Genomic DNA, 12,322 nt, shown 5'->3' on the forward strand with positions numbered 1-12,322 from the left:
TGGAACGTGCAACAGCCATTCTTGTCCCTGTTCTACCCACGTCTCTGTAATGGCCACAACATCGAAGTCCCAGGTACCAACCCACGCTGCAAGTTCACCTACCTTATTCCTTATACTTCTGGCATTGAAGTATACACACTTCAATCCACCCTTCTGGTTACAGGCACCCTCCTTAGAGATCACTGCATTATTCCTAACCTCCCTACACTAACCTGAGGTAACCTTCTTCGCTGTCTACTACACCACCAATTTTGGTGTCATCTGCGAACTTACTAACCATATCTCCTAAGTTCACATCCAAATCATTTATATATATATGAAAAAAAGCAGTGGACACCTGCTTGATAGTAAATATTTCAAAATTAAATTTCACTCCTAGTTAACAACAATAACCTGCATTTGTATAACAAAGTTAACTTATTGTACTTTGTGGAATAGTTACCTAATAAAAACTGACATTTGGGCAAGGATGAGTCGAATCAAAGAGTAAAAAGAGACAGGGTTGCTGAGAGGTTTAGGGAGTGCTTGGTGTCTAGACAACTGAAACCACAGATGATGAAGGTGAAGTAAAGGGAATGAGGTACCAGTAAGGAGGTGGATGCCTTGGAAACAAGGTTCCTGGAAAGCTGGGGCATGAAGGCAACTGTACATCAGAATGATAATTTTAAATATCAGACATTTGTGGACCAGGAGCCATTGTTGATCAATGAGCAATAGCGTTGTGGGTGAATGAAATGATATGGGTTAGGTAACAGGTAGTAGAGTTTTTGATTAGCTATTAATTATAGAGAATAGAAGGCCAGCCAAGCGCAGACATTGTTCATTCTGGATTTGATTAAAGTATGAATGAGGGTCAGCATCATATGGGCTGAGGCAGGAACAGAAATGAAATACCAAAGAAGTGGAAGTTAATTCTCTTCATGATGGAGGTGTTATGGAGTCATGGGTTTAGCTCAGAGTTAACTAGGAAATGAAGACTGTGAGCTTGGTGTCATCAGGGAATATGCAGAAGCTGATGTTGTCAACAAATAATGTCAAAGTTGAGGAACAGGACTGAACTAATGATGAATTCTTGGAGGACTTCAGAAGTAACATTGTGAGGTCTGCAAGAAAATGGTGAAGACATTCCTTAGCTTAAAGTTAGGTAATGAGGTAAGAGACCAAGGGAGAGCAGTTCCATTCATCTGCAGAGGGGAGAAGGGGGTTTGGAAGAGGATATTGCAACCAACCACATCAAATTTGCACAGAGGCTGAGAAGAGTGCACTGTGGTCATGTTCACGCAGGATATTATTTCTGACTTTGCTTAGAGTCATTTCAATACTGTGGCATTGTTTGAAAAGGTTGAGGAAGAGAGCTGAATTATTCTGCACAGTTCTGCAGAAATCCTAAATAAATGACAATGAGTCTGAGGCAGGCCAAAACCATACAAGGCTATTACCATCTGATGAGTGTCAGACTGCAGGGTCTCTCTTTTGCTTCAAAGTGTCTGAACTGAAAAAGTCTTGACCCGCTTATAACTAAACAATTAAATCAGATGCAAAGTCACGATTAATGTTTCATCTAGCTAGAAAAGTTAAAGGGGAGAGGAAACATATAGTAGCACTAACCGATAAGCTTTACAAAGTAACCTAAAACCAACACTCTTTTTTTTCAGGTTCTGACCAAGTAACCTTTATGAAAGTAATCTCTGTCTGGTGTGAAATGAAATTTGAAGTAATATCCTAATTCATTTGAACAATCCATCCAACAAAACATGTTGCAGACTAAACATTTTGCTTCATAAAACATGTTTACTTACACAACGTTTGCAATTCTGTCTGATTTTGATTGGTTCACATCTGGTATTATTTTGAACAACTTTGAATGTTTTCTGCAATTTTACTCCTCCTCCGAAATTAGTCAAAGCAAGAGCAATGTACCTTGCATAGATTTTGTAACAAACATTTCAGCAAGTTATCCAAAGCAATAAAGACTTTCTTTTCATTCAAGTTCTAACTTACTTATAAGATTTTTTCCACTGTTTAAATTTTCACTGTTGTCATCTTTCCATGCCGAATAAACATTTCATGAATGATGTCACAGGCATACCCCACCAGAGGCCCAGACATAAACAAAACATTCCGACTAAAGAAAGAGCTATACCAAAAGGAATTCAGCAGCAACAAAGCTTCTTGTAAACTTACAATGATCCCAGCCGTCCATGGGTTCAGGAGAAAAAGAGCACACACCAGAAAAGTGCAAGCCAAGACCACACTGATGGCCAGCAGCAGCCAATGTCGGAGCCCAACATATTGTTCCCAAAACAGAAATGGGTATCCGTTTGGATAACTGGCAAGTCCTTGATTAGTAAAGTTACTGCAGATATTTCTGACTTTTTCAATAGCTTCCACAAAGTCTGAAGTCTCACGCAGTCCATTGAGGTAGAAAGGAAATTGGGCGTATTCAATGGGTTCAGCTGCTGGAACTAAGCATAAAGTAAACCAATTTAATAACTTCTAGCTTCATTATATACCCAGATTGTGTGATAGGCAATTGATAATGAATAGATTCAAACTTATTATATACCAGAATTAATTAATCAATACATTTTTTCAAACGATGCAACTATTCTCATGATTCTGATAGAAAGATCCAGATTCAGTGACTGGCCTATGCTGAGCTTGCTGCAATCAACAGCAATGCTCCTGGGCCAATCTTAAAAATGAAATATCCAACACAGGCAGAACTCAGCATAACAGTGATCTTTAATACATTAGATCTTTAACGTATATAAATAATGATCACTTTGAAGGAGTCAACAATTCCAAGAGGAAAGGAGAGAAAAAAATACTTATATTGGGGATGAAATCAGGGGATGTTCAAAATAAGTGGTAGTTTATTAAGAAGGGGAAACTTGGTCCCTCAAAGCATGGAATTGAATGTCACAGGGGGTACCTTACCCACCGGCTAGAAAACTAGTTGAAATTACTCCGAGGCTGTTTTCAGGAGGCCCAGTGGAAGTAAGTCACAAATTGTGTACATACCTTCCTGTTGTTGGGCTTCTTGGCTTTCCATCAAGAAATTCTAGCACACGACAGATACTTCACTCAAGAAATGATAGCCAATCAGAACCATGCAGGATCTGCCAAAGGAGTCCCAGGAATGAGGTGACTGGGACAAATTTGCTGGGCCAGCAAGGGAGTTGTAGAGTATTTGGGGGAGTGGGAGTGTCGAGAGAGAGGAAGAAGGATCACTCTGGTTCCCTTTGTTTCTGCTGGGGGATGCCATGGGCAAGAACATCCTGGTTATTTGTGGTTTTAGGAGCATGTATAATCCCTTCAGTGTAAATATCAGTGATTGCAGGATCACGCCCTTAAATGTCCACTTCAGGGTTTCAATTAATATCAGGGCATCCATCTTTCTGCCTGACCACATGCCCATCCCATTCCCCTTCAAACGCACTTTGGAGGTGTTAAAATTCATCCATTTTTTAAGTTAATAGGACTGTGCTAAGCAAATTGCTTTTATAAAGGAAAAACAATTTTATGACTGATTTGTAAAATAGTAAAGTTATAGAGATAAGTTTTTTCATGCAACAAGATATATGTAGTTTCATCACCTGAAACTTGATAAAAGAAGCATTATGCGACAGCACTTTTCACTAAGTGCTACAAAAAACGATCAATTAGTTAAACATACTGTAGGGAAACCAGTTTATTGTTAATAAAATCATTCATTTCATCTGTTCCCAAATTAATTTTGCACACAATTATTTGCACATAATAGCTTAAATTAGGCAGAGGGCAATTCAAAACAATATGAATGTAACAAGCATAATATTCCGTAACTTATCTATAAAAATGTGATTTGAATTGATATTAAAAATTTACATCTGGATGACCTTGGTGGCATAAAATATAAAGAATATTCAGATCCAATTAATTGGTGAAAATAAGTGCGATTATGCATTGTGACCTCAAAGCCTGTGTTTAAAATCAAAGTCTAAAATCACAATATATGTAGATTCAAAAGTATTTCTGAGTAAGTGACTTTCTTTTTAAGCAAGACTTCACCAAAAAAAAAACTTAACAAAACCAGCATTTAGCTCTTGCTGCTGTGTGTTCCAGACCCCGCAGGGTCATTCGACTGACTTGCTAAACATGATTTGCCCTATTATAATCTCAACTATAAATTTTCATTAAGACAAGACTTGGCTGGCTGCCACCAGGCTCCAGGGTTTGGAATACAGTGCAGTTTCATTATCCAATCACATTTTCAGGAGCCCATTCCACAGACCAATAACAGCAACTAGCAGGCAGTCACATAACTGAATCCGGAATGGAAATTAAATCAATCCAAGTTCCCTCCTTGAGACATAAAGGACCCCCTCCTGGTCAATACTCTCCAGAATTATTGTGATGAAGTACAGGTGTGCAGCAACCCTCATAATGGTATCATATCATTGACTAATGGGTATGCAAAATCCATGCAGTTTCTGAAGCAAGTGAATAATTCATTTCACTTATTCTACGGGAAAATCAAGTGAATTCTATAAAAAATTACTCATGCAGTATTTTCTCTCACTTAACCTTTAGCTTTCTTTTTTGTTCTGGGAAGAGAGAATAGATAGAATTTCATTTGACAAAATGCTTAGGTTATAGCATCAGGATTATTCCTGTAATACTTTAACTGTACAGTTTAAATACTCTAAGTATAAGACATTATACTGCATTTAGCAAACAATTGGCCAGAGTATAATGTATGCTTTTAAAAATATTCTGTTTTTGATAAAAGGTTGAAATTTTATGTTGTTTCCGATATCTAATTGCTGAGTTTTAGCAAGGCTTACAAATTATTCTGACTAAATGTATTATTTAAAAAGAAGTAATGGATATGATTGAAGCAATTCTAGAAACCCATTAATAATTCTGTAACATAATGTAAGTCAGTGCAAATGACTTTCTCTTTACTAATTTCCACTGATAAAATCCTACTCCAGGCCGAAAGATCTTTTATAAAAAGTTTTGGTCCATTGCCTACCATTAATACAAGAATTCTCCTTAGCTTCAACGGTTCTTCATTGACCATCACAGCTCTTACACCACAGATTGAATTTTCCCAGCCCGGAACAAATGTGGCAAGATCAGAAAAATGGGATTCTTGACATTGAAAAGTAAGTCTGATGTGCAACAAAGCTTCCTGGATTTTTGTACTGCACGCGCTACATCATTGTCACATGTAGCAGGTGCTAACAGCTTACATAGAAAACACACCACACGTGCTTCAGCCAAATGTCCATGTGTCCCAGTTTAAGGGGTGGGGGTGGGGAGAGTCTTTGGACAAATAAAGCTGTCAATTAGGAGATTCCACAGCAATCCATTTAGAACAGCATCCAATCTTAGTCCTGGGTTTGAACATGGTCAGTCAGTCAGTTAAAGTAGAGTCAAAAAATGTACCACTAGAAAAACACAGCAGATACATTTTCCAGCGCCACACTTTTCGACTGATCTCCACCTGTAGTTCTCACTTTCTCTTAGCCAGTTGGAGCAGTCAGGGTTAGGGGTATCTTAATAGGGCAGCCTGGAAATTGGGCTGTGGTCAGTCCTGGGGACCAGTTCCACGAAAAGTCAGGGCTGTTATCAGGAGCTACAGTTATCATAAGGAAGTTGGGGAGCTTGACTGTGAGGACTGGAGGAAACATTCTGGGATGCAGAAGGGATAATAATTCTGAGGCAAGGGATGAAACTCAACATACAAGGGGGGAAGATGATAACGCATGGAGGACATCAGTTACCAAGGGTGTGGGATGGGTGGTCATTAAGTTAGCATGACTAAGCTATAGAGCCAGGGCTCAGGGAGTAATGTTGGAAGGAGAAGATGTAATAGAAAAATTTGGATGGGGATATCTGGAAGCATTGTATTGACAGGGTTGACAAAGAGTGCTAGGAAGAAAGAGGGCCCCTTCATGGTAAGCTGAAAATGTGTTGCCGGTTAAAGCACAGCAGGCCATGCAGCATCCTAGGAACAGGGAATTCGATGTTTCGGGCCAGAGCCCTTCATCAGATGAAGGGCTCTGGCCCGAAACGTCGAATTCCCTGTTCCTAGGATGCTGCCTGGCCTGCTGTACTTTAACCGGCAACACATTTTCAGCTCTGATCTCCAGCATCTGCAGACCTCACTTTTTACCCTTCATGGTAAGGCTGTGTCTGTGACTCACTCGGCCAAATGTAACCGGTGTTGCCATTTATCTTCACTGAATCATAAATACACAATGAAAATGCGAAATGGAAATGGTCTCTGGCCACATATGGGGTGAGCGAGTAAGCGTTGTTTTTCAGTCTGCACACGTGGACTTTAGCTGTGAGTAATGTAAAGTCCTTTAAGGGGCAACTGCAATTATTAGACACTTACACCATACAGGTCAAGGTTATCAGTAATCGTAATACCCTGCATATGAAATGCATAAAGTGCCCAACTGTGTGGAATACAAATCCTGGTCACAAACAAGCTTGACCACGACATTAGTCTTTACAGACTGATCATAGTCATCTCTGTTAATCAGATAATCTCAAAAGTGTCACAGCAGATCACAATTTACAAAGACAATCTAAGCTCTCAAAGACCATACTAAAACAAGGAGCTGATTTCCTCTCATCTTGAACTATAGGAATTCATCAACATGTTCTTATATGTAATTTATATGCTGCCTGGTCTTGGGAGATACAGGGTACAACTCATTAATTCTACCACATTACACAATCCCCTTTTATATGTGCACAGCATGATTGGTGTCGCATATATATGAGTAAGGTCCCCTACGGTAAATGCCCAGAGAGGTAATCCATGGCCCTCCTTGTTGGAGTCCTCCATGTCCCACGGTGTGGAAGACCATGGTAATCTGTCCTTTGGGTGTGATATGAATGCTGACATTACATTCCCAGGCAGGAGCATTGGAAACGTGACTAAAGGATCCAGCAAGAGCAGGTGTCAATGTCACTGCGGCTGCAAGGCGCAAAGATGCAGAGAAGTTTTAGAGGAATAAATGTGTCAGTAAACCCAGATCACTGGCAACCTTCAGTGCTGAACAAACAGCCTCCACATGAAGAAATCAGAGCTGAAGATGCCCTCAAGGTGTGGAGGAAGGACAGGAGGCCCTGTGATTTATTGTCCACATTTGTATTTTCTCCAAATGAGCAAGGATCATTGTCACTAGAGACAGAGGATGTCCTGGGACAACATCACAGAACTGCATCAACTGCTGGAGTTGCAACCTGAAGGTGGATGGCCATTTTGTCCCACTGGCTATCATAATGACAGCTGTGCTTAGCTTTTATCCAACTTGCTCCTTCTGAGGAAATACTTTGTGGAATCTCTCAATCCTCAATCCAAAAAAAAAATCAAGGCTCTTACTGACATAATTTGTGCCAAATCATACACTTGATCTTGTTTCCCCACACAGCAACCTTTGCCAACACAGCTGCTTCCCTCAACTGTAAAGTGCTATAAACGGTAAGCATATGTGTTCTGGACACTATTTCACAATGTGGCTCACTTCATTGACTGAACATGATTCTACTCCATCAAAATACAAGTCATATATGATCAGCAGTATTACATCTTAGATGTCTGTTCCATGTACTCTGGGAGTGCACACGATGTCTGTATCCTTCAGAGCTCTCATGTTTCTGCTACATTTTAAGGATTACTACTGCGACACCTGAGGTACTTTCTGGACCTTGGTTGTTAACTCTGCTAAACAATCCCTTGACTGAGGCCAAGCATAGATAAAATGCAGCCTTTTCATCCACCAGAGACATGGCTTTCTGAAGATGAGGTCCCAATATTTAGATCAGTCTAAGAGGATCTTGCAGTGCAGTCCTAACAGTGTGCTGCATACTCCTAGCTGCTACATTCTGCACAAGTGGAGTAGGCCACAAGGGAATGTGATGGACACAGAAGACTGGGACAGTTCTCCCAGCTCTTCAGAAGTGGAAGATGAAGACATTGAGCAGAAGTAATGTCATCACGATATAGCATTGCAGCATCAAACGTAGACAGGATTTAACTGACATCCGACCTTGGAGGATTTGAGCTTTAGGGAGAGTTTGAATAGGCTAGGGCTGTTTTCCCTGGAGCATCGGAGGCTGAGGGGTGACTTTATAGAAGTTTATAAAATCATGAGGGGCATGAATAGGATAAATAGACAAAGTCTTTTCCCTCGGGTGGGGGAGTCCAGAACTAGAGGGCATAGGTTTAGGGTGAGAGGGGAAAGATATATAAGAGACCTAAGAGGCAACTTTTTCACTCAGAGGGTGGTACGTGTGTGGAATGAGTTGCCAGAGGAAGTGGTGGAGGCTGGTACAATTGCAACATTTAAAAGGCATCTGAATGGGTATATGAATAGGAAGGGTTTGGAGAGATACGGGCCGGGTGCTGGCAAGTGGGACTAGATTGGGTTGGGATATCTGGTCAGCATGGACGAGTTGGACCGAAGGGTCTGTTTTTGTGCTATACATCTCTATGACTCTCAGTGGGCTGGGTGAAGTGATCATTCATTGACTGTAAATCTGTTTTTGCTGGAAAGTAAACTGCTTGTTCCCAGCAGCAAATACAGCATTTTTGTTTACTTGTTTTCACTTCTGTTCAATAAAAGTTTAACATTTTCCCTCAACATGTGATGCTCCCACATTGGGCAATGAGGAAATGTTGTGCTGCACTGAGTAAAGAGCAGCATTTCTTCAGACAAGCTCGTAACATGGTATGGCACTAAGAATGGATAACCTTTCTAACTCAATTCTTGTAGTTTCAGTTACAAAGGCAGTCAAATCAGACAGATGATTGTTATGGATGTAGTTGGGTGTGTGCTGCCCCTTTAAACGACTGAATCAGGTGACTCAGAGGTGGGAGCTAGGGGAGGCAGTCTAGACCTAACTGTGGAGCTGAGAGGACGCATATTTAAAAGTATTTCCTGTTCGAGTTTACCCTCTGTCTACCTCATAGTATCTTAGTTTACAACAACATAATAGTGATGATGTAAAATACCAAAACGTGTATGAATGTGAGCTTCTGTTTCCAAAGAAGTGAAACCTGTGCCACCTGTGTGCCCAAAGAAGCTTTTCTTTCTTGCCCCTCTCCCCCTAAGTTCACTTTGAAGATCAGCTTCTGGCTATCAGCATATGGCCTGATACACAGCTGGGCTTCAAAAATGTCACTGGCAGGAAAAATCTCAGGCGATCTTAGCATTGGCAAGTAGTTCCACTATCAGCAAAAGCTTGATATCACAAGCTAGGCATCATAGAGGTGAAGTGCATAAATAATAAGGTGAGAAGCAGAGAATTATGTGAAATAACCTGCTAGACATAATCAAGAGAAACCCTCCTTGAAATCCTTCTCAAAACACACCTCCTTGAAACTCCCCAAACATGATAATTAGCTGATTTTTGGTAAAATTTAGACCCACGTATTCTACGCATGTGCATTGAGTTAAATGTGGAATGACACTGACAGCACAATATCATGACTAAAATCCAATGAAATAGACTGTTCATCTTGTCCTGTTAGTTACCCTACCTGGTGATTTAGGTTACAATTCACTCTGTCATCATCAAGAATACTGGAAACGTAGGGTATGTCAAAAATTTACAATTAGGTAATTCAAGGAATTTGTTATCTTGCTGTCAACTGTTGATCCATGGAATTGAGACTGTTTCAACTGCTATTAATTTGTTTTTTTATTACATATGGAATAAAATATTTCTATTGACAGGAACCTACAGTGAAGAATTGTAGGTGACCTGAAATACTGACATGATCAGAGCTACATATTTGCCTTCATGAAATCTCATTTTACATGTTTCAAAGCACAAAAATGTAATTGCTTCAGTTCAATCTTCATGAATAACATGACAAGTTAAGATTAATTAATATGACGAAGTACAACTGTGTGGAATGCAAGATAAGATAAATCTGTTTATCATATATAACAAGGCAAGACTATTGAATACAGTGTATAAGAAGGCACAATTGCATGTGGTAAATGATACAGTAGGCTTGTATAAAATACATCCAGGAGAAAGTGAGGTCTGCAGATGCTGGAGATCAGAGCTGAAAATGTGTTGCTGGAAAAGCGCAGCAGGTCAGGCAGCATCCAACGAGCAGGAGAATCGACGTTTCGGGCATGAGCCCTTCTTCAGGAATGAGGAGAGTGTGCCAAGCAGGCTTAGATAAAAGATAGGGAGGAAGGACTTGGAAATGCGATAGGTGGAAGGAGGTTAAGGTGAGGGTGATAGGCTGGAGTGGGGGGTGGGGGCGGAGAGGTCAGAAAGAAGATTGCAGATTAGGAAGGTGGTGCTGAGTTCGACGGTTAGGACAGACAAGGTGGGGGGGAGGGGAAATGAGGAAACTGAAGAAATCTGAGTTCATCCCTTGTGATTGGAGGGTTTCTAGGCGAAAGATGAAGTGCTCTTCCTCCAGCTGTCGTGTTGCTATGGTCTGGCGATGGAGGTGGGAGGGGGAGTTGAAGTATTGAGCCACGGGGTGGTTGGGTTGGTTGGTCCGGGTGTCCCAGAGGTGTTCTCTGAAACGTTCTGCAAGTAGGCGGCCTGTCTTCCCAAAAGAGAAGTCCACATCGGGTGCAGCGGATGCAGTAAATGATGTGTGTGGAGGTGCAGGTGAATTTGTGGCCCCATTGAGGTTGAGTAAGGGGAGAGAGGTGAGCGCAAGTTTTGCATTTCTTGCGGTTGCAGGGGAAGGTGCCGGGAGTGGAGGATGGGTTGGTGGGGGGTGTGGACCTGACAAGGGAGTCACGGAGGGAGAGGTCTTTTCGGAACGCTGATAGGGGAGGGGAGGGAAATATATCCCTGGTGGTGGGGTCCGTTTAGAGGTGGCGGAAATGACGACGGATGTTATTTGGTATTGATACTAGAAATAAGTATTCAAAACACATTTTTTTTTCTAAATTGTCAATGAAAATTGATTTTAAAAGACTTCTTCTAATCAATCTGGTCAGAGATGTTATTACACACTTTTGGAACAGGTAAGACTTGAACTCAGGCCTAAGGCTATTAACTACAAGCATGCCAGTGAAATTATTTGAAATTAAGAAATTTATTGAAATGGTTGAAGGAAGGGAAAATGGTAGACTTACTTATGAGTGCAGTTTCTGGGTTGTCATCCGTCTTGTCGTGCACCCATTCTGGAGGGTGTGGGCGAATGTTGGCTTGAGATGCAGCATAAGCCACAGGGTCATTACTGACCCAGGCAGTCAGGTAGATGTAAAAAGCATTTGGGTTGATGATTCCATCAGCACTCACTAGGCGTTGTTTAGTCAACTGTAACCAGATGAAAAATTATTTTGAACACATGAATCTTTTATGTTTCTCTTTCATCAACATGTCTCATCGCCACACAGCAAAACAGAAACAACTCAATTGAACATATTGCTTAAGCAACACAAGCTTGCCTTCACACTTCTCACAGGACTGAATCTCAACTATTTTTTACTTCAACATGAAGCTACAATAAACATTACAAATACTTCACTTTGCAGCAAATTCCCTTTAAGAATTTTAAGTATCTATAGAAACAATATAAAAGCTAGAATAACAAAAAAGGGAGAAAGAAAAAACTTGGCAAGAGTCCCTGTGCACAGTTAACCTCTGTTGTTAACACTGAAGGAAATGCCACCCAGCAAATGGAGGAGAGCTATAAAAATAAAACAACATCTGTACAAATTTTGCTAGCACTTGCTTCTCCTGACCTGTGTATATTCGGAAAATGCACCATGCCAAGAAACAGACAGAAGTGAGATCCTGCCTGGGTCACCAGGGGGGCAATCATCTTTTGAGTGTTCATCTTGGACAAGAAGCAGAATACACTATAGTGTCACAAAGAAGAGTCTACTATTGCCAACTTTTGCACTTTTTGGTGGATGTCTGAAAGGTTAAATGTTAAATTACATTCATGGAAAATATGTATTTCGTTGCTTTAAAGCACACTGACCATGCTTCCAATTTCAGGTCTTTTTGAATGAAATGAAACACAACTGTGACAGAAGTACAAAAAAAAATTGATTTTCAGGCTCTGGATTCAATTACTCCACAGGATATTCAGCAACTGTATGTCTTCAGCTGTATCTGGAATCAAACAGTGCAGCTAGCAACCCCTGTGGGCATGGCACACTTTTCTCCCTCCCAGGCACAGGAAATTACATCAGAAGTTACAGGCCAACACTTTGTCCCAAAAGCTACACCTAGTAAAGAATGAACTACTGTATTTACCAGGGTAAATACTCATTCAGAGTAACTCTACATTACACTTTTGTGACTTATTTCTTTCAGTGTT

The 12,322-nt window shown here is 40.6% G+C and overlaps 1 protein-coding gene across 2 annotated transcripts in view; it reads right to left on the reverse strand.

Annotated features, from left to right (window-relative positions):
* Nucleotides 1-12,322, reverse strand: part of ptch1 (patched 1) — a 99,125-nt gene that overhangs the window by 16,999 nt on the left and 69,804 nt on the right. For both annotated transcript variants that reach the window (XM_060838441.1, XM_060838434.1), the window contains exons 17-18: nucleotides 11,127-11,310; nucleotides 2,185-2,465 (exon numbers count right to left, since the gene is read on the reverse strand). In XM_060838441.1, the coding sequence (XP_060694424.1) occupies nucleotides 2,185-2,465; nucleotides 11,127-11,310 (465 nt within the window). The remainder of the gene's footprint in view (nucleotides 1-2,184; nucleotides 2,466-11,126; nucleotides 11,311-12,322) is intronic.

This window comes from Hemiscyllium ocellatum, chromosome 2, assembly GCF_020745735.1.
Source record: "Hemiscyllium ocellatum isolate sHemOce1 chromosome 2, sHemOce1.pat.X.cur, whole genome shotgun sequence".
Lineage (NCBI taxonomy): Eukaryota > Metazoa > Chordata > Chondrichthyes > Orectolobiformes > Hemiscylliidae > Hemiscyllium > Hemiscyllium ocellatum.